The sequence below is a fragment of the Zootoca vivipara genome, chromosome 14 (assembly GCF_965207765.1).
Source record: "Zootoca vivipara chromosome 14, rZooViv2.hap1.1, whole genome shotgun sequence".
Classification (NCBI taxonomy): Eukaryota; Metazoa; Chordata; class Lepidosauria; order Squamata; family Lacertidae; genus Zootoca; species Zootoca vivipara.
Genome location: NC_142597.1, coordinates 41,490,497 through 41,513,830, shown reverse-complemented (window position 1 = coordinate 41,513,830; position 23,334 = coordinate 41,490,497). Strand labels below are relative to the sequence as shown.

At 46.2% G+C, this 23,334-nt stretch overlaps 1 protein-coding gene across 1 annotated transcript in view; it reads right to left on the bottom strand.

Moving 5' to 3' along the window:
* Window positions 1–10,371: 10,371 nt before the first annotated feature.
* TBX2 (T-box transcription factor 2) overlaps window positions 10,372–23,334 on the bottom strand; it is a 35,074-nt gene continuing 22,111 nt past the window's right edge. Inside the window, exons 6-7 of the mRNA XM_035139564.3 lie at window positions 19,878–20,503; window positions 10,372–12,267 (exon numbers count right to left, since the gene is read on the bottom strand). Coding sequence (XP_034995455.1) covers window positions 11,821–12,267; window positions 19,878–20,503 — 1,073 coding nt within the window. The 3' untranslated portion in view covers window positions 10,372–11,820. The remainder of the gene's footprint in view (window positions 12,268–19,877; window positions 20,504–23,334) is intronic.

The following is a 23,334-nucleotide window of genomic DNA, read 5'->3' as shown; positions in this document are numbered from 1 at the left end:
CAAATATAGTCACTGCTTGGACCTCACAGACTAACAAGGTAATTCTAAGCAGGTTTACTCAGAAGTAAGTCCAATGGGACTTACTCTGTACTAGGTATTATTATCACTATTAATATTGGTGCTTGATAGACACAACACAAGAGGAAAAGGACTAGGGAGGGAAGAGGAAAGCAAGCATCAGAGCAGTTTCTTCTTCACTGGACAATGGGTTGGATCAGGTTTGATCTCCCCTTGGAGACCATGGTAGCTAGAATCATTCAGTTGATCAAAACACTTAGGATGTTTATGCATCCATGATAGACTCACAGTCCAAGCCTGAAATGGAAGCCTCAAAATAAAGGCTGGGAAGAATTCAAGGGAACTCTCATGCCACCCTGAAAGTTGAGTTTTATTTAATACCTCTACTCCTTGCCATTCCATGAAAAAAGGCCCAACAGCAATGAAATCTGCACTAGGAGCAAAGGAAGCTGCCCTGATTACACCACTGAGTCCACCTAGCTCAGTATTGTTGACACTGACTGGCAGTACCTCTCCAGGAGGAGAAGGACTTGTGGGATTTTTCCGCCTCAGGTGCTAAAATAGCTTGGGGACAGCGCACCTTGAATTGCAAGGAAGGAGGGGGCACCATTGCTTTGCCCCCAGCAGCAAAACATCTCAGCCAGGGTTGCTTTAAAAATATTTTTTCAATGAAATTAATCAGTGCACGGATAGGTCTGTGCAGAAACACACACAGATACAGACATTGTCCGTCCACCCCAGATAGATGACCTCAGACAAAGGCTGGCTCTCCTTGAGTGTGCAATTGCTGTTAATTGGGAGATAACAGACGGGGACAATGGCGCTCTAGGGCGAACTGGGGGCGGGGAGGGGGGGGAAATAAGTTAAGACAAACACAAGCAAGGCTCTTCTAATTGGGAGCTGCGCCTGATGGATCAACCCGCTTTCTCTTTGTCCAGGAGCCAGGAGGGGCCTCATATTGAGGAAGAAGGCGTCAGCCACTGACTCCTGGACAAAGGACTGTCTGCTGCCAGCAAAGCCAGGCGTCCATCTCTCTCCCCCCCCCTTGCGCCCCCCCAGCCTTTCTCACCCAAATCTCAGAAAATTATTAACCCCTTTCTGGGAGGCTGAAGGATATTCCCGGCTCATTGGGACAGGGCACTAAAATCAGCAAGATGTTTGATGAACCAAATTTGTAAGGGCGTCAGAAGAGACCTGCTGGTGGACCACCAGGAATCCCCCAAACAAGACTCTCCCTTTTTAAGAAAGCCAAAACTGTATTACCGACAACCTGCATCTTTGGTTCCGCTTGTGCCTTTGGACAAATAGGTTTGGCAGGGTGTTGTTGTTTTCTAAAGGTTTTTGTTTCTATTTTATTGAATTTTTAAAGTTTATTTTTAAAAAACAAACAAACCACCAAACCCGTTTATCAGAGAGAAATATAGCATGATGTTTTCCTCTTACAATAGCTGGTTGCAACATCTGCCTAGATAATTTTCCAGCCTATGTAATTCCCAGGCAAATTGTCTTCAGGGATATTCAATGCCCTTCCTTTGTATCTTATATAAACCACCTTGCTCTCCCTCCAAGGAGTGAAAGGCGGTACACATCAATTCATTAATGTATAGCCTGCCCTTCCTCTCAAAGGAGCCCAGGGCAGCAAACACACTAAAAAAAATCTATTAAAAAACCCTGTTCCAATACAGAGGCAGACAGAGAAAGATGTCCTTAAAAGCTGTGTTGGAAGAGGGAGGTCTTCATGAGGAGCCAAAAAAGGCAACAGAGATGGTGCCTGTCTGATATTTAACATGGTTGCACTTATCCACATGACAGCCCTGTGAGGTAGATTCGGCTGAGAGTCTGTGACCGGCTCACGGTCATCCAATCAGCTTCATGGCTGAGTGGGGATTTAAAAGCCTGACCTGAGTGCAATAACCTTTTCCCTACCTGTGATAGCCATCTTTAGATACCGGTATTTGAAGGTCTGTCACATGGAAGATGGAGCAAGCTTGTTTTCTCCTACTGCAGAGGGCAGGAACCAATGGGCCTGTTGGGAAATTGTAGACCCATTTACCAAAGGGCCCCCCTTTGCCTCTACTGGGGGACTCAGAGTAGGTCCCTCAGTTAGTCTGGTTCCCCTGTGTCTTCTGGCCTGAGGGCCTGAAGTTATCCACCTCTGTACAGTGGTACCTCGGGTTACAGACGCTTCAGGTTACAGACTCTGCCAACCCAGGAATAGTATCTCGGGTTAAGAACTTTACCTCAGGATGAGAACAGAAATTGCGTGGCGGCAGCGCGACAGGCCCCATTAGCTAAAGTGGTACCTCAGGTTAAGAACAGTTTCAGGTTAAGAATGGACCTCCAGAACGAATTAAGTTCTTAACCCGAGGTACCACTGTATTAGAGTTATAGATTGCTTTATACTTTCTTAAAAAAAAATATAGCACTTCATGGCAGAGTGAGGATTTGACATACGAACAGCCCTGTTGTTGGGCACATTTCCGGAATTTTCTACACGTTCCCTGAATGCCACCTTGACCATCATAGTGCAGGGAGGGTTCTGAGGGCAGTAAGTGAGGGACAACCTGGCAGTGTGTGTGTGTGTGTGTGTGTGTGTGTGTGTGTGTGTGTGTGTTGTGCTCAAAGCATATGGGGAGTAAGGCTAGATATTGGGGGATCTGTTAAGCATTCAGCCCCTTGCCCCCCTCCCTGTGCTGTGCAGGCTGGCAGGTGTGTCTTCAGCTCTGTTGCAGCAGAAAAATCTCACACGCCCGTTTGGTTAAGCAGCGGAGATCAAGCTGTGCCGGGAGACGCCGTCCGCTTCAAGCTCCAGCTCGCATGCTTGAGTTCACATGGTTTCACCAGAATCGGTCTTGCACAGCGTTTTCCCCCTGCAAGATTCCCATTGCATCGCCCAAGCCTCAACAGCCACTGCCATTTTCCATTTCTTCATTGCGGGGGGTCAGACTGGATAACCCTTAGGGTCCCTCTGGACTCTACAATTCTATGACTGATCAAGATCACACGAAAGGCACACTCCATTCTTACGAGGTATGGGCAAGGATTAATTTCACTTCATTTCTTATTTAGTCTTTTAAGTTCCAAGTGGGCTATAACATTGAAAGCGACCACTTACTCTTAACTCTGGCTTTTGCAGGTCCGCTCCTCAACAATTCTATCATAAAGCAATATACTGTATCCATTTGCCACATTTATGACCTTTCTTAAAACAACTCCTCAGGAGGATTAATCAACATTTCACTGTTGAATGTCATTTTCACCAACGCATGCATCTTTGCACACAGTATTCGGCCAAAGGAGTGGATCGCAAAATGCTGAGAAGTGCACATTGTTTCTGGAGGTACAGAATAGGTAAAAAAGGTAAAGGGACCCCTGACCATTAGGTCCAGTCGTGACCGACTCTGGGGTTGCGCGCTCATCTCGCATTATTGGCCGAGGGAGCCGGCGTATAGCTTCCAGGTCATGTGGCCAGCATGACAAAGCCGCTTCTGGCAAACCAGAGCAGCACATGGAAACGCCGTTTACCTTCCCGCTGTAGCGGTTCCTATTTATCTACTTGCATTTTGACGTGCTTTCGAACTGCTAGGTTGGCAGGAGCTGGGACCAAGCAACAGGAGCTCACCCCGTCACAGGGATTCGAACCGCCGACCTTCTGATCAGCAAGCCCTAGGCTCAGTGGTTTAACCACAGCGCCACCTGGGTCCCTACAGAATAGGTAGGCCTGTATTAAAAGGAGAACCAAACCGGAATTTGTCCCCTTGAACCCCCAATTCTTACACCGCGAAATGGTGAACCATATTCAGCCTGAGGGCCACATTCCCTTCTGGATAACCTTCAGGGGACCACATGCCAATGGTGTGGAGGGGGCAGAACTGAATGATTGTCATCAGAGGAAAATGCAATTCCCCCCCCCCACAGGAAGAACCAACCAAAATAAATTGGGGGCCACAGATAGCTCAGTCGATAGAGCACAAAATTCTTAATCTCAGGGCCGTGGGTTCGAGCCACACGTTGGACAAAAGATTCCTGCATTGCAGTGGGTTGGTCTAGATGACCCTCATGGTCCCTTCCAACTTTGCAGTTCTGATTCTGTGAAAAGCCAGAGGGTTCCAGCCCGTTCGTCTCTCCATCCTCTATCTAGGCCAAGCACAAGGTATTGCCAGAGTTCAAGGGCTCATTCCAGCCAGACAAAAGCAATGGAGAAGGAGGGGCAGCGGCACCAGGGGAACTCCCTGGGACTTTCCCAAGGGCCAGATAGAAATGCTTGAGGGAGAGCAGTTGGCGCCTTTGACTTGGGTGGCCTCCCCCCCGCTTTACAGGGGAGGTTGTGCAGATTTCAACTAGATATCAAATTGTAAGTGCTTTAACACATGGAAGCATTGTATAAATGTTAAAGGACTGTTCATTTTTATTTATTTCCCCCTTGATTGGTCTAGATTTTCACAAAGCTTCCATAGGCTGCATGCGCACCATCCATTTAAAGCAAACGACTTTCTTCTACGAATCCTGGGAACTGTAGTTGACCCTCTCCCAAAGGCACAATTCCCAGAACCCTCCACAAACTACAGTTCCCGGGGTTATTCTTTGGGGGTGTGGGAATGTGCTTTAAAACGATGCACTTGAAATGTTCGGTGGTCTGTATGTCACCATCGTTACAACACTAATTAGGCTTTGTCAGCAGAGGGCGCCCTGTTCATGAGGAGCCAGACCCCCTGGCTTTTTCCTCTCCTCTTTCCCAAGACAAACAATTTGACTAATAAATCTTCCAGAGAATGAGGAAAGGGTAATTGGTGAAGAAAAGGGGTTGTTTATGTCATCCTTTATTGCTTTACCATAAAGCAATGTAGCTGAACTTAAAGCAGAGAGAGAGAGCAAGAAGAGGCGAAAGTTCAACTGCAAAGAGGAAGAAAATAGAACTTTCCATTTCAGATGGGGTGTTTTTTTAGGGGACTGGAGGTGTGGTGGGAGCAGAGAAGATCACATTCAGGAGTGGAAGATGGGGAGGCGAGACCCACAGTAAGGGAAAAATGATTCGGCTTCTGGGATGGAACACTTCAGGTTTAATAGCCTCTAAAAGAGAAAAGAAAAGTGGATTTTAGGAGCATCTATGGCAGTTTTGTAAGCCTAAAACACACTGGCCTCTGGATTGTTCCTTTGCAAGTGGGGCTCCCTGTCGGTGTGGATCAGCTGATTGGCACTGAAAACGCATGTTTAAAGGAACCACCAATCAGCTAATTGACAGCTACAGCGACCTGACCTCTGTTTAACTGGATCGCTTGATGTTATTATGACATCAGGGTAATTGACGGGTGGATGGTCCCACCTACCTGTCCGTGTTGGCCCATGGGAGGGGCTGGGAATTAGGGATTCTCAAAATGACTGGATTGCGAGTTTTTCATTGCGCGAGGCATTCATCTTGCGAGGTACCACTGTATGTGTGAAGATCTGACGGTATGTGTTGGCTTCCAAAGACCCACAACCCACCATGGGGCCCACTGACAAAACATAATTAGGGGGCATAAGGAAGAATTGCATCTGGGCCATTTTGTCCAGCTGGGCAGGCAATTTTGGAAGGCAACTGAGCACACACCTCTTGGAGTATGAGAAGAGGAGGATTCCATTAATGATATTTAATTCCAGAGTTTAATGAACAGAGTGTTTAAGGGAACTACTCTTGTGCGGTCGTGAAGTTTGGAACTGCTTTTCAAACAAAGGTTGGATCCCTTTTCTGATTCTGCTGATCTCTCTGTGGTTTGTCTACCTCCCAAGTCTTTCCCCACATCTTCAGGGGCCATCACAATGGAAAGAATAGCCCTGTTGCTTGAGATTTAAAACTTCTCAGGAAGTTTCCCTTTGGTGGGAGCACTATGGTTCGTTTTAGCAACTGAAAACTGTCCCTTGGTGAAGCCGGAAAAGCTTCACCTGTTAAATCTCAGCCTGTTGTGCTGCCATAAAAGGCCCAGAAGCAAGTCCTGTAACAGCAACAAGAAAGCAGCTATGTTGTTTTTTAGAGCAGAGTGGGTTGAGTATGCCCAGTGAGCTTGGAATGGAGAGGACACGGAATAGAAAGGAATGGAGCAGCACACCGCCACACGCTGCAACATTTTGTCATAGCTGCCAAGTTATCCTTTTTTTTAAAGGGATTTCCCCTTATGCTGAATAGGCTTCCTCGCGAGAAAAGGGAAAACTTGGCAGCTATGCATTTTGTTGCAGGCCCTACATGTTTGTCTCTGTGGCCCAATCAAGCAGAGAAGTTCTCAATCATTTCTGTGTTGATGCTCTATCAGCAACCGTTACAATAAAGTGGAGGGGTAGTACTGTCCCATATTGCAGATGGGAACAGACTGCAGCTATAGTCAAAAGTGAGTTTATGGTAAGATCTGAACCAGAGCCTTCTTAACTCACCACTCACACGCCTGTAGCTTGGTCCTAGGCATGTTTACACTCAAGTAAGCCCCACATTCTCTGACTTGACCGGGGGGGGGGGAGGAAGGGCACATGGAATTGCAGCCTTAGTCGCTGTGCAATCCCAGCTCCCATCGGCTGGGGAAATATGTATACATCTCATTCCAGGGAGCCTGTGAGAGATAAATCCTAGAAAGTTCATCAAGCCAAAAAACCAATAAAAAGCTTCCTTTCTGCAAGGATGGGAAGCATATTTTGCAAACATAATTAAGGCAAAAGATCATGTTCAAAGGGAAACAGTTTATGTTGGCAATCGGAATCAAAAGGAAAAGGAACAGAAGATTTTATGGATTGTGAGAGCCAAGTTGTTGTTGTTTTGTTTTGTTTAATTACAGCAAAACGGTACAATGTCCGCCCCCCCCCAACCTGCCCCCACCCTGTGCCTTACCCCATCTTGCCGGAGAGCATTTCTGTTGCTGTCGCTTTAAATCAATCTGCAGCCGCCCCCCACCCCACCTCCTTTTCCATTTATATCTCTGTAATGCGAAGCGGATGTCGATGTGAATTGAAGCATTTTAATCTTTCCTGATCAAAATGAAATGCAGACCCGCTGGGATTTATAACAGACTTTCTACACATCCCCTAATTGAAAATAATAACAAACATATTATTATTATTATTATTATTTTTATTATTATTATTATTATTATGTATGGTCCTGACTGAAGCAAGAGGAAAAAAGAAACAGTAAGGGAAAGGGGGGAGGGAGATTCCTAATTTGAAAGAAAAGAAGCAAAGTCTTTATATTCGAAAATTTATCATGGTTTCTCATCAGTTATTTGAAGAAGAAGAAGCCCAAATTGAGACCAAATGACTCAGAGTAAAAAAAGCTGTGAACACACCATACATTTAAAGCACTTTCCCCCCTGAGGAATCCTGGGAATGTTTTTAAGGGTGCTGGGAACTGTAGCTCTGTGAGGACTGAGGGGGATACTACAGTTCCCAAATTTCTTTGGTGGGGCAGGGTGTGTGTGTTTAAATATGCAGCATATTCGCTGCCAAATATGCAAATTGTGGTTGAGACTGACTATGAGGTGTGTAAAATAGCTGAAAACAGTTTGAGAGTGGATTGGGTGGTGATAACATTAAAATTTCTCAATGCCCTAGCACAGGCACGTCCAACAGGTAGATTGTGAATCTACCAGTAGATCACTGGATGTCTGTGGTAGGTCACTGCTAGATCACTAGCACCCCTAAAAAAAGCTCACCCAAATTTTTCCTCCTCCCTAAAAAAAGCTGAGCTATGACCTGAAGCCCTAAACAAAAATGGGCCTCCCTCCCTCCTAAAAGAAGCTCAACGAGTTTGACCTAAACCCAAAAAAACAGGGCTCCCCTTCCTTAAAAAAAACTCAACAGCTTTGACCTGAACCCGCCAAAAGGGGGTAGATTACTCCCAGTTTTTAACTCTGTGAGTAGATCAGAGTCTCTTGGGAGGTGGCCACCCCTGCCCTAGCATAACCTATTGCAGGAGAAGTTATTTGCGTCATACATTTAAAGCACTGCTATACCACTTTAACAGCCATGGCTTCCTACATAGAATCCTGGGAATTGTAGTTTTTCAAGGGTGCTGGCTCTGAGAGAACCCCTCTCCCCTTCACAGATGGCAAGGCCACATCCTATAGTTAAAGCACACCTGATGCACATGACTCGCCCCAAGGAATCCTGGGAACCCTCACGGAGCTACAATTTCCCAGCACCCTTAACAAACCACATTTCCCAGGATTCTTTGGGGGAAAGTAGAGCGCCTTTAATTTGTGCAGCGGATCTGCCCAGAGTTACAATTCTCAGAGTGGTTTAACAACCAATGCCTCTTCCAAGAGCAAACTGGGAGCTGTAACTGAGAGTTATTCAGAGTGGCCTCAGCAAATGTTATATCCCGAGAGAAGAGTTCGTAGCAGCAACCCTAACTAACAAGGCACTCTGAAGAAGCAGGAGTAGCCAAGGCAGTGCCTTCCAAATATTTTGGACTCCCACCATTCCTGCCCATGCTGGCTGAGGCCAATGGGGGTGCCACTTTGGCAGCCTTGCCCCAGAACAAAGGGCCTGGAATATTACGGGCGACAACATCCACAATCTCAATCATATTAGATGGCCCAGAGAGGAAGGATGGGCAATCCTAGCCCATGGGTGGGAATCCTCAGGGCCTGGGGGCCAAAAGGAGCCCTCCTCTGGCCCTTGGGACTCCCCCTAGCCATACTCCCCACTTTCCTTGAGTGTCCTTGCCTGCTTCAGATGTGCCCTTGAGCTCTGATGAGACTTTCCAGGATAGAAAATAGCCTACCTCAGGCCTAGCAGCTCCATGGGCAGAAGGTCCTTTAGATGTGGAACTGGTTGATGGCAGGGCCGGCCCTGTCATTGGACAGCAAATCCTGAGGGGCAAGGAGTGGCTGTGAATTGTCGGAGGGCAGTGCTGTGTGTGCCACACATACAGCTTCTCCTGTACCCAGATGGGGTGGAATATGGTGTTCTTCTGCCGGTGTTAATATTCAAACTGTTAGCCCATCTGGCTTCTGCACATGGAATTAGGTGGGCTGCCATCTTGACTTTTGCCTCAGGCAGGAAAATGCCTCAGGGCGACCCCAATCACAGGGGCACTGAAATTGTGCCGTGAGAGCAGAATGCTTGACTAATAGACCAAGGAGAGGTGCCTTTCTCCTTCCTTGCTCATAATACTGGCATTCAGGGGTCATCCAATAAAATTTGATGGGCAGTTATCAGTGATTGTTGGTGCCCAATGAGTCTGGTGGGGCAGAAGACAGGGAGGCCCAATGGGGAGTGAAATATACTCGGAGTCGAGAGTGAATTTCATGCTCTTTATTCAGCTCATATTCATCAAGGAGAAGAAGAGAAGACGAATGGCTCTTTTCCCAAAACCATCTGCTTATATACATTATTTACACAATGGGCCTTGCGTGATTGGCTACTTCAGGGCTACACCTGTGGGCCAATTATATTGTGGATTGACTTCTGCCTGCAGCCTGATTGGCTGCTCCTACAGGCCAATCAGGTAGCAGATTCACTTCTGCCAGCCGCCTGATTGGCTGCTCCAGCAGGCCAATCAGGTTGCGGATTCACTTCCACCTGGAGTTGGATTGGGTAGCTCCCGCTGATTCTGAATCCTATTGTTCTAGGATTCAGCTCAGTACATAACAGGGAGGTAGCAGCATTTTAGAAATATTCCACTCTGCCATTTTAGGACTGTCTTCCAAAAATACATATACTGGCTTGCAATGCCTTTAATGTACGGCGGGTGTTTTTTTGCTGCAGGTCTGGAGGTTATAAATTGAATTATAGAATATCCCAGGCTGAATTTTTTTATACCAAATAAAATAATTCTATATCGTGCCAAGTTAAGGCGAAAGAAAGGCTTTCTCCACAAAAGGCAGGTTTAATTTGTGGATGGTGTGATCATGAGATGTGGTTGACCAATGGTCTAACCCCCTGCCTCCACTTTTTTTAAAAGCCAATGTCTCTCTGGAACCTGTTGCCCAGCAGCCGCTGCAGGACTACAACTCCCATAATTCCCCTACCCATGGCATTGGCTGCACTGCCTGGGGCTGATGGGAGTTGGAGTCCCAAGGGGCTTCCAATTCTTTCATCGAGGATAAGCCTATTGATGGCTTATGGCTACTACCGGTAGTTGTGATGGCTGTGTGGAACCTCCAGTTTCAGAGGAAGTATATCACTGAGTGCCGGTTGCCAGGCAGACAATGATGGGAAAGTGCTGAAGCCTTCAGGCCTAGCTTATGCCTCCTATACCTGAAGGCACAGTGTTGGCCACCAAGAGAAATGGGACATTCTCTCTGTGGACCATTTGTCAGATCCAGAATTTGTCTAGATTCTCTGTGTGAAGGAGAGAGAGAGAGAGAGAGAGAATCAGGGGAGGGGTTTGTTCTTTGAATATTTTTTATTGAAAGATGTGAGAGAACTCATCAAAAAAAATTGAACAGATAGATACCCGAATAACCAGCACTTTTCTAATCATGTCATTAAAAAATTAAAACAATATATAGCACACTGTCCATGTGATATTTTAAATTTTAGTATAGTTTTAAAGGTTTTTTCTTTTCCTTTTTTGTTGTTCTGGAGTGAAAAATAAAAACCTGAGGTTTATTCCTGCTTTTTTTTTAATACCCCCCACGCTCCAAAAGAGATTTCCCCTGCCCCATTCATTCAACATTAAAATTTCATTTTCAATGGTTATATACTGGGAGGGGACGCTGTTCCCTGTAGAGTCCCTGTAAAAAGGATTTAATCCCCCCCATGTCTTCAGAGCAGTACTGATGGCACGATTGTCTTTGAACAGGCAGGGTAAGCCTTTTTTTAGACACAAAAGTCAAAAAGAAAACCCAATATTTTCTTCCATTCACAAAGAGCTAAATAGGTCTTCATTTACAATATGTATGCTCACGTAAAATGAAAAAACAAAACAATGAAATGTGACGAGTTAAACTCTAATTATGTACACTCCAATGTACAACTCTGAATAAATTAATACCAATTTTTGCATATTTTGGGATTCGTATAGCTTATTTACACAAATTACCATTTATTCCATAAATATTATGTTTCTTTTAATTTTTTTTTTTCTGGTACACAGGTTGAGTTCAAGAAAAAAGAAAGAAAGAAAGTCAATCACACTGACTGTACCAGTTTCTAAAGATCACTGTGGATGATTTTTTGATGGCTTCCCAAGAAAGGTGGGTAGCTGGGTGTCAACTCTCAGGAGTCTGCTGTCCTCTTATGTACTGCGCCCCAAATGAATGTCCAGTGTTCAGTCGGCCAGAGTTTGTAGATTTAAGAGGAAAGAAAAATTCTTCTCCCCATTGTTCCTGCTTGAAAACAATGTCCGCATTTCAGAAATTCCATCCTTATAGGTAGAAAGTAGCAAAATGCCTTTTCCAACAGTGCTGATTTTTATTTATTTATTTTTTAAAAAGCTATAGGAGTAGGTGGCCTGAATCATACCCTTCCATGACCACAGCTCTCTCTATATATATCCTGCTACAACCACCAGAACCAGGAGACATGTGTGCATTTGGGGGCAGATGTGGTTGTGGGGACTGACCTCCTTGAACCCAGGTCAGCACCAAAATTCTCCCATGCTTCTTACCAAGAGGTGATGTTCAAATGATGGAGTCTATCTCCTTCCTCCCCTGTTCCACCTGGGTGCCTCTGTAGTGCATCACACCTGGGCTCCCTCATCCTTACTCTCCCTTACCTTAAATCCCCCCCTCCTCCTTTTCTTAAAATAAATATTTATACTGTGCTGTACACACCTTTTCCCCCCAGCATCTCCTGATCCCTTTTGGAGGGGCTGCCTCTCCCAAGGCTAAGTCACTTAGGAGATTCCCTTCCGGGAGAGACTTCCCTCTGGGTGTCTAGACCACTGACCAGTCTCTGGATGTTCTGGAGCTCATTGATGGAATCCTTTAAGGACCCTTTAGGGGACAACGAGGCCCGTTGGCTGCTGGGTTTGTGAACGGGTAGATCCGAGAGCGGACTGGATTCCCTGCTGCTTCCGGGCTTTGAACCTTCTGAGCTGGCATTCAAGCTGGTAGGCAGGCCAGTGGTTAGGAGGTTGGTGCTTGGTGGGATGGTGACCGGGATCTGGTAGGGGCTGAAACGCAGGCGAGGACGGGCGCTGCTCAGAAAGGGGTTCCGGGATAGCGAGCTGGCAGTGGCGGCACTGGTCACCGGCATGGCAGACGCTGCGGCAGCTGCCGCCGCCATGTAAGTATACGGGTAAGGGAAGAGTCCGCCAAAAGTAGGCACAGGGATTCCCTGGGAACAAGGAAAGACAAAAAGGAGGTTACGGAATTTCACAGCTCACATAAACCACCGGTTACAGAGTTGAAAGGAACAAGCAAAGAAATTGTGTTAAATTACAGCAAACAGATTTGGCTCCATGTAGGCATGATCACATCTTAGCATGTTTTATCTATTGCCCTCTTGGTGTTAAAATTCATACAGGTCAATTCTGTGTCCAGGGCAGCTGTCTACCAGCTCCACCAGGTATGCTGGCTGAGACCCTACCTGCCTGCAGACTGTCTCTCCAGAGTGGTGCATGCTCTGGTTATCTCCTGCTTGGATTACTGCAATGCGCTCTACATGGGGCTACCTTTGAAAGTGACCCAGAAACTACAACTAATCCATAATGCGGCAGCTAGACTGGTGACTGGGAGTGGCCACCGAGACCACATAACACTGGTCTTTAAAGGCCTACGTTGGTTCCTAGTACGTGTCCGAGCACAATAAAGTGTTGGTGCTGACCTCTAAAGCCCTAAACGGCCTTGGCCCAGTATACCTGAAGGAGCATCTCCACCCCCATCGTTCAGCCTGGGCACTGTGGTCCAGCACCAAGGAGGGCCTTCTAGCGGTTCCCTCACTGCGAGAAGTGAGGTTACAGGGAACCAGGCAGAGGGCCTTCTTGGTAGTGGCGCCCGCCCTGTGGAAAGCCCGCCCACCAGATATCAAGGAAATAAACAACTACCTGACTTTTAGAAGACATCTGAAGGCAGCCCTGTTTAGGGAAGTTTTTAATGTTTGAAGTTTTATTCTGTTTTTAATGTTCTGTTGGGAGCCACCCAGAGTGGCTGGGGAAACCCAGCCAGATGGGCGGCGTATAAATAATAAAATTATTATTATTGAGATGGACAAATCAGTCAATTTCTGTTTTACCTGTCGCCAGGGCTTGGAGGGCCCTGAAAAGTTCTACACAGTTAACTGAGATTTTATCTTAGGGACAGCAAATACAGACACACAGGACTCCCTCTTCATATTACAACATGGAAGTCCACATTGTCTTAAGGACTTTTCCAACTTAATATTAAGTCTGTCTCGGATATACTGTGCTGCTTTTTTTGTACTTCTGTTCATTGCTTATTATGTTTATTCTTCTGTTGTTTTTATATTGCCGACGCAGAGTTTGTTGCACATTTGGCATATCCAGCCTTATTTCTCTACTGCGGTCCGCTTTTAATTTGCAAACTCTTTGGGGCAGGGAATTGTATCGTTCTTTTCTTTTCTTTCTGCTTATGCTGCTCTGGATAACAAACAAAAGGGGCTATGCAACTGGTGAACAAGCACAGGCTTACGGTACAGTCTAGTCCAAAGCAGCCCCCACCCCCAAAGCTCAGTCTGCCTCCCTCCTTCCTTATAACCATTCCAGGAGGGGGTCCCGCCTGTCAGCTCCTTCCTCCTTTGTGTTGTCCTTGTAGAAGCCAGCAGGGAGGAGGATTCCGAGGAAACTAGAATTAGTTGCCTCTGGAACAGATGAACACAGCTGTTCCTGGAGTGAACATTTTGAATGATTTTTATATACATAAATGGCAGGTAGAGAATCAGAAGCCCTTATTTCTCTCTCTTAGCTCTCTCTTTTATTTTTAATGCTTTCTAGCTTTTGCCGTCTTCCGCTACTTCGATCTATAATTGTGTTTTGATTTCTTGATGTCCTCCGCTGTGTGTTAATGAGGATACACACAGGAAGGTGATGGATGGAGGATGAAGGACAGGGAAGATCTCCCAGGGTGGGATGCTGGGAGAAGAAAGAGAAACTTCCCAGTTGAGTTGGAAGGGTTCACCAACTTTTGTGGGAGGCAAGGGTTAAGATGTGCTTCCAATAGAGCCCCCCCCCACTTGTTCCCTTCTTTTTTCAACTTGTTCTTTTTGTTTTTGGTTGGTCGGTCTTCCTTTCTATTTTTCGTGTATTTGTCTTGTTCTTGGCTTTTACTGTATAGTATGTTGGAAAGTTTCAAATTTTTTTTTAAAGCATGACTAGAAACTAGAGACTAGAAACATGATGGGTCCAGCTTGTTGTCCACCCCCTCCCACACACCTTTTGTCTAAATGACGTTGTGCAACTTCCCTTCTGCCTCAATCCAGGAAAATCTCCTGCCTAGATACTAAATGCTGCTTAAATGCACTTTGGGTTGCAGTATAATTAAAAGCACAACTAGATCCGTCAGCAGATAAAGCAGGCTTGAAATTTTATGCAGAAAGGATGAATAAATAAATGCCTTGATTAACCAACGAATATTGAAAAAGAGGTTTTAAAAAACAACAAGAAGGAACTTGCTTTGGAAAGATAAAGTCAGGCCAACAGTATTGTCTACACTGGCTGGCAGCATCTCTCCAGGGTTTCAAGGAGGGAGTCTTTTCCCCCCCAGACCTACTCAGAAATGGTAGGGGATTGTACCTGGGACCTTCTGCATGCAGAACAGATGCTCTACCACTGAGCTAAAGTTCTTTCTGTAAGTCCAGGTGAAAATGCCTGAATCTGTAAAATTCAGTTCCTCTCAGTCTTCTCATATTTTTTTTTCAGATTATCCCATCAGAGTGCATTGAAAATCAACAACACATCTGCATGAAGTTGTTATGAGCGTTCGACCTAAGAGATGCATTTCTGCTATTCTTGATATATGTAGTTTTGAGAGTAATTCCCATATTTCCATGCACTTTCCCATATATACCCCACATGCATGCACACGCGTGTTTGTTTGGCTGGTAAACAGCATTGCCAAATCTGGAGAATAATGCCAACCACCTTTAACTCATGCTTCCTAACTGAGCTGCAGCTAATCTTAAAAATCTGCCCAATTCTCTAAAGGCTTGCAATGTAGTTCAATGGCCGCAACAAAATTTCAGGCACCATTTTTGTGTGAATTTCACCTAATTTGTGTGCGATTTGTATGCCCAAGGTACACATGCATGCAAGTTATTTCCTTTAATATGACTGTATTTTTGTACATCATCTTCACTAATAGAAGCATTTTGTCAGTTGGCAGTTTACCAAAAAAAGGTAAAACAATAAAACCATCAATAAGAGGAATTAACAATGAATTAAAACTTTCCCCCCCAAAAAATATCGACAATAAACTAAAAACATATGAAAACTCTCATTAACTTTCTAAATATCTGTATCATTCCTGTTTTTAGTAGGTGCTGAAAAGTGTGCAGTGAAGAAGCCTGCCTGATATCAACAGGCAAGGAGTTCAACGTAAGCAGTTTATAATTTTTCCCTATATAAATAAATACAATTTTAAAATGGGTTCTGCAAGGTTCAGCCTGTTCATGGGTTAGGAGGGGATACATCTGAGTTATCTCGGGTTGGTTCCAATCTGATACTGTAATACAGAAATATAATGGCCCTTCTTTATAACATTTAGTGGACTCTTTTATTGATTAAATTTTTAAATGAGCTTTCAGCCAGTTGGTTTTATTTAAATAAATTTGCACACTAACCATGATAGGTCCCTTTTATCTTAGACGTTAATCGTGGTTAGTGTGCAAATTTATTTAAATAAAACCAACTGGCTGAAAGCTCATTTAACAATTCTTTAAATCAGTTGATGGCTCTGGTTTTTTTGGGGGGGGGATATGCATAGGGGGGATTCACAAGTGCAGTTCTGAAATTACATTCTCAAAATGGGGCACCCTCCAGCATATAAACAGCAGGCATGTCAGAACAGATTGCATGTTTTCAAGTGGGACCTGCAACAAAAATGATAGTTTAGAGTGCACTTTTCCAGTGTTCTAGTCAGCCAGCCATGCCCTCCTCTACCGCACTCCATTCCGCCTCCCCCCTTCACAGCTTTCCAGTGCCCCCACCAACACTCAGTCTGCATTCTGTGGCTGCTGACCGTGCTCAATCCTCATTGGGTTCATCCATCATTATCCCCCCCCCTATATTTTTGTTATTCTGCAAGCCTTGAGGCTTCTCTGTGCCTGCTGGTGGGTGGGTGGGTGGTTCCACTTTGACTCTATACACAGCGGCACTCACAACCCAAACATTGGAAATATAGAAGGAATAGTATCCCAGTAGCCATTCTGGATACAAAACTAGCACAAGAAAACAAGACAAAACTAAACAAGAGGAACCAATGGTCTGCCTCATTATACTTCTGCTTCCTGTCCTCCTAAAGATGAGTAGAATCATCTCAGGGTGCAAAGCAGGGTCAGTGAGAGGGTGTGGCTTGGGGAAGGAGGTGTGGCCTAGGGAGAGAGGGTGTGGCCTAGGGAGAGTCCTGAGGGCCAGGCAGAGTAGCCTGGAGGGCAGGGCTGCATTTGCTCCCCAGGCCTGAGTTTGTGCACCTTTGAGTTAGACCACCAGGTTCTGAAAACAGGGTGTGGAGGAAGCCAAGGTGGGTCTGCTATTTTCTTTTCTGTTTAATTATTATGTAGAGGGGGGGGCCAGGGCAGATAAGAGTACGAATGGCAGGGAATGGTTGCGAGAATATAAGAGGAGGATGAGAGAGAAGCGGAAATAAATACTCATATTGCAAAAATAAACTCGAAATGGAAGTGTGCCACGTGCAGAGGCTAAATATGGGTTCTAGATCTGAGTCGGCTGGAGGCTAGGCCAGATGGCAGATCAAAGACCAATAGGATCAACCTTGACTGCAGCTGAGAATGGCAAAGGCCCCAGAAATGCACATCGGCCTTCAGCCCTTGCAAGACAACAAAAGTAACAAGACTTTTGTTGTTCAGTGGCCATTGTTCAGCCCGGACACTGAGATCCAGCGCCGAGGGCCTTCTGGCGGTTCCCTCACTGCGAGAAGCAAAGCTACAGGGAACCAGGCAGAGGGCCTTCTCGGTAGTGGCTCCCACCCTGTGGAACGCCCTTCCATTGGAGGTCAGGGAGATGAACAACTACGTGACATTTAGAAAACATCTAAAGGCAGCCCTGTTTAGGGAAAATCTGTGATATTTTAATGTATGTTGGTAATTGTTGGAAGCCGCCTAGAGTGGTGGGGAAACCGAGCCAGATGGGCAGGGTATAAATAATAAAATAAAAATAATGACCAACGCAGCTCCTAGTTAGAACTCTGGCATGCGCCCCCACAAGATCCTGTGGTGACCACCAGCTTGGAGGAATTCCTGGGGGAGAAGTCTGTTGATGGCTACCAGCCATGATGACTATGGGCTGCCTCCAATCTCAGATGCCTCTGGGAAATCAAAGTAGGGGGAGCCACTGCGGGGCTCAGTGAGGTTCCTGGAAGAGGCATCTGAGAAAGAGATGCTTCACGGGTCCTCCTTTGGCCTGACCCAACTGCAGAGCTTATGTACTTAGCCCTGCCTGTCTGCACGTTGCTGCAATAAGTAGTCTTTTGCAGCACATCAAAAAAAAAAAACCCACAACTCGTCATCTTCTATTTTACAAAAGGTCCCCTGACTACGGCTAGCAGAAAAATCTATATGCTGCAGGTGACCAGGTGACAAGCCAGAATTATTGAAGGGCATCCCAGCACTGGCAGGTTCACCTTCTGGCAAAAGCCTTATCCCCTCTCAGTGTAATATACCCAGTAGGGCAAATGGGCCACTGCTCCATCAATCGCAGCCTGACCTCAGTCCACCCTCTCCTGCCTGTTACCAATCAGGGAGCGGGTCTTGCCTGTAATTGGCTCTAGCTTCATCTGCTGACCATCTTCCTGCCTTCTTCCCCATCAGTCTCGACAGGGCAGCACTCGGCACCCAGTCCGAATTCAGTTAAATGCATTCTGGACACACACACACACAAACCCCTTCCGATTTTCAAATCAAACCCAAACAGATAGATAAAACACCCCTTAGTTAGAGACACAAGGCACTTATTTCCTAAAACGTATTTTCTTCTTCTTCCCGTAAGCAAAAAGCAAGCACACCCTCCCTACTCAACACACAGCCTTGTTTCAGGTCCTGCTGGGGAAAAGCCATAGCTCAGTGACAAGGCTTGTGCTTTGCATGCAGAAACTCCCAGGTTCAAACCCTAGCAGCACATCCAGATAGGGCTTTGAATGTCCCTTGCCTGAAACCCTGGAGAAAGCTGCTGCCAGCCAGTGTAGACAATAGTGAGCTAGATGGACCAGTGGTCTGATGCAGCACAAGGCAGCTTCTATGTTCCTATGATGTCCCAGTCTTGTGCTTCTAGGAAAGTCCCCCAAACAAGGAGGGCACCCTAATGACAACAGTTGTGTACTGAAGTCCCAATAATTCCCTTAGAGGCTTATCCAAGGCTCCTTAATGCAGGCATCCCCAAACTCGGCCCTCCAGCTCTTTGGGGACTACAACTCCCATCATCCCTAGCTAACAGGACCAGTGGTCAGGGATGATGGGAACTGTAGTCCCCAAAAAGCTGGTGGGCCGAGTTTGGGGGTGCCTACATTAATGAGAGCAGTAATGGTGGCGATCAAGCCAGATGAGGAACGGTCGAAGGCATTGGGTGTCTTTAGCCCAGAGATTATTAAGAGGTGACTATGATAGCTGTCTTCAGGTATTTAAAGGGGTGTCATGTGGGTGATGGAACAAACATGTTTCCTGTTGTTCCAGAGGGTAGGAAAAAGCCAACGGAACCGAATGAAAATTAAAATGGATTGGGGATGAACATTAGGAAGAATTTCCTGACCCGCTGCAGTGGCTGGTGCCCATTGGAACAAGTGGGGCAGAACGCAAGGAGTCAACACAGTAGGTGGCACCAGAGCAAATGAAGGGTGTGGCCAACTTAATTATAGTTTTGTCTCCATCCACCACCCAGCTGAGTTCTACAGGAGATGTCAGACAGGGTCAACCTCCTGGTCTGGTTGTCAATAAGAAAGCAGGCAAGTGGGGGCTGGCGAAAGGCAGGTTGAGGTTGGTGTGGCAGTTCCCCTTTTGCCCTAAAGGACCAGCTTCTTCAGCTGACTCCAGTAAAAGCCCATGGAACAGACTGCCTCAGAATTCCTGCGTCAGCGTGCCGGTTGCCTGGACCAAACTCTCAAAAGCTCTCATATCCTGCACAGGACCTATGTGTACAGTCCCCAGGTGCAAGATATGACGGTGTGGCAGCAAGGATGACACAGAGAAAGCTCATTTGCCTACATATGCTCATTCATTCCTATGCACCTTAAGAAGAGCCTTGCTGGCCTTTACAACCACTGCATATGGTCCTTCATTATACCCATTTTGCAGATGCAGGAGTGAATACCGAGTCAGGAGGGCTGGCAAAGGGCCGGATTTGAATTGCAGAGACTTCCCTGGTTCACAAACTGAGCCTCGGTGCAGCCTGTCCTTGTGCTTGTTGACTCAGAGGTAAACCCATTGCTTGAGTTCAAAGGGGCTTGCCTAGGATTGCAGCCTTCACACTTAACTATGCTGCCCGAGGAAAAGACTGCAGGAACGTAGGAACCTGCCTTATAGCAGGTGTGGCTGTTTGGCCATCCAGTCCAGCACTGCCTTCTCTGACTGGCAGTGAGTCTCCAGTCTTTCCCATCACCTGCTACCTGGTTGCCACAGCAGCTGACAGTGCGGAGTGAACCTGGGGCCTCCTAAAGGCAAAGCACATTGATCTACCTGGGCACTGGGCTGCCCAGGTTATTACATCTCAGCACCATTAGCCATTTCCCCCTCCCAAAACAGCTCGCCGCATCTTGCCACCTTACCTGAGAAGCCAACATGTGCTGGGAGAGGTGGAAAGGGAAGGGGGTGGCTGTGCCAGCCGCTCCTTGCGAGGCAGAAAGGCCTCCATTCTCCAGGCTCCCTCCGCCTGCCACTGATGCTAGCAAGTGCCCCATGCCCATGGCAGAGAAGGCCCCGGGAGCCATGGCAAATTGTCCCGGGTGGATGAAGAAGGGCTGGCCGGTGCTCAAAGGGTTGAAGAACTGCTGGCCGTGGAGCCCCGAGAGTGCCAGGCTTTGCAGGTGCCCGGCGCTCAGGTGCGGAGGGCTGTCTGTCTGCACCATCAGCGGGGCAAATGACTCCTTGCTGCCCCCCAGGGTGGCGCAATCCGGAGCCTCTTTCTTGGATCCTTCCTGCTGCTGCTGTTGAGAGGGCTGGGGTGGCTCTTTCCTGCGCCCCTCCACCTTGTCTTTCTCCAAGCCCAGGGGACTGAAAATGCCCCCTTCGGCACTCTCTTTGGAGAGATCGCTGGCTTTGCCGGCTCTCTCTTTACTCCGCTCTTCGCCACCTTGCAAACGGGGGCTGCTGTGGGGGCTGCAGTTCCCAGGGTCAGGGCTTGTTCTCTTCCCTTCGGGGAGCTTCTCCAGCTCTTGGTCGCTGCCCTTGTCTTCTGCAAAAGGAGAGGGAAAGTAAAATTAAAGAGGGCTCTTGTGTTGTTGGGGTTTTTTTTATATACCTTTGGTTGCTTCCAATATTCAATCACATAATAACATAAGAGGAGCTTGTAGGATCAGACCAATGGCCCACCGAGACCAGAATCCTGTTCTCACAGTGACCGCCTCTGGCAAACCTTCAAACATACAACCAGCTTCCAGCAGCTGGTATTCAGAAGCATTGCTGCTTCTGACAGGGGAGGCAGGACATAGCCATCAGGGCTAATAGCCAAAGAGAGCCTCAACCTCTAGGAATCTGTATAATCCCCTTTTAAAGCCATCCAGGTTGGTGGCCATCGCTGCCTCCTGTGGGAGGGAGTTCCATAGTTTAACTCTGCGCTGCATGAAGAAGGACTTTCTTTTATCTGTCCGGAGTCTTCCAACATTCAGCTAAATTGGATATCCATGATTTCAATTGGAGAGAGAGAGAGAAACCTTTCTCTATCCACTTGTGCCCATGCCATATATAATTTTATAAACTCCTATCATGCCCAACTCTTGCTCGACTTTTCTCCAAACTAAAAAAGTTGCGAACTTTATAATGTCATATTCAGGTTGCACACTGGAAGGTCTTATGCAATAAACCTGCTCCCCCGAAAGATCAGGCTTTTTCTTTTGCAAGAAGGGAAGTGATGGGGAGGGGGAATGCACTGGAAAGTGTGTGATGAATGCAATGTTATATCTAACCTCCCTGTGAACAAATCAGAACAAACCTTCATTAAATAGCAGGCATGAATCTAATCTCCCTGCAATCAAATCAAGGTGGATGCTCCATAAACAGGTCATCTCGAAGTTCCCTTTGCCTATGAATCATCAGAGTGCACATTAACCAAATCTCTAGCAAGGGGATGATGTTGTTGTATTCAAAGAAGTAAGAAACCACTTACAATGGAATAAATCAGGGATTGGGGGATTTCCACCCTGGGGGTCAAATATGGCCCCCAGACCTCTCTGGCCCTTGAAACCCCCTCTCTGGTCCAGCTCCACAACCAGGGCCGCATTTGACACCCAGAGGGTCCCCATCCTTGGAGCACAGGATGACAGCCCAAGTTAGTGTAAAATAGAATGGACTGCAAGAGACAGAGACCTCACAACACATAAGGGGAAGGGGAAGCCATATTGAGATGGGCATTTCTATTTGTTTATATTCGATTCTTTTTAGATAGCCATCATTCTGCTATGGTCTGTGGACTGACGCAACAAACACTCTTCTGCTCTGTAATAAAAATTAAATGATCAGCTATCGCTTATTCAGCGCAGCTGATTGACCTTCCAATTTGAGGCCGCTGCAGGAGACTGCCCCCCCCCAAAAAAAACCTCAAAGGAGAGGAGAAATATATACAGGTGAAGAAGGAAATGAAGTGTGCTTAGAGCCGCTGCCAGGGGGCGATAGAGAACAGGGTCATTCGCCCCAGCCACTGACCATTCTCGCCAGCAAAGCGATCGGGGGAGAAATATATATACAGTACACACACACACACACCGCTCGCTCTTGAGATCCACTTATCGTGCAACGTAAAAAAGGGGGGGTTCTTACTCCACTTTATTTAAAATCCATAATTTTGCACAGTTATAAACAAACAGTGAAGGGGCGCCTTCCCCTCTCCCTCTTTCCTTCCCCCAACTGGAAGAGAAATTCGATCTGTTTTGATGGGGGAAATTGCCCTTGTTGAAATGGGTAATTGGAAGAAAAATAAGATGTCAGAAGGATCGTATTTGTTGCTGGGAGTGGAGAGCAAGCGGGTAAGATGCAACAAAGAGAGAAAATATATAAAAACATCCTGTATCTGTTTATGGAATTGGAAATAAACTGACCCACCAGATTCAATGGGGCTAATCCCGAACCTAAATGATGTTTACTCGGAAAATGTGTTGATATCCATAAAAAATACTTCTAAATATGCATGCATATTATGCAGGCAACAAAGGAAATGACTTCTTATTCGTCCTTGAGATCAGGCTGCAAATCCATAACAAAAAAGATTTATCTGAATCTTGACGTCTGAGGAAACAAATTCCTAAATTTCCTTCCCTGAACGCATGCCCCATTTAACTCTGCGGGAGTTACTTCTGAGTAGACACGTAAAGGATTGCGTTGTTGAGTCTCTTGCCTTTTAACTCCAGTGGTTTCTATTTTGCAAATTTGATTTACAGGTTGTAAAAGGGGCGGGGAGGGCGGGATTGCAAGCTAAATCACTAAAAATGTGATGATGTTTTTCTTATTTTATTCCTCTCCCCTTTGAAAGCTCTCCAGTTTTCTTTCTAAGCTAATATTTTTATTGGCTGGGAGTGAGGAAAGAGAGTTGAGTTGATGAGAAGCCCATCGAAGTAGGCTTTTTCTTTCGACAGAAATAAAATCCAAAAATAAAAATAAAACCACTCTGGTTCTTAAGTTAAGCGCAGCAATCTTGATAAGAAACTCCTCACCTGAGGATTTATATCTTAGATTAGATACTCTGTTCAAATGAGGTTTACCCCCAGGGAAATATATTCGTGCTATCCTTTACATGGGTTTTCATGGAATGAAGCCTCACAACAGAGTTTTTATTCCTCCTAGGAAGTGAGCATTGGATCACAGACCGAACCTTAGCTGTGGTTCTGGATGCAAAGATCTGAATCAGTAGAAAGCACCTTCCTGTGTTCCTAAATTATCATAGAATCATGGGATTGTAGGGTTGGAAGGTGACCCCAAGGGTCATCTAGTCCAACCCCCTGCAATGCACCAAATCCTACATAGGTTTCAAGGGTTTAGCCCTAGGGAATGTCATTTCAGGTACCTATTCCACAT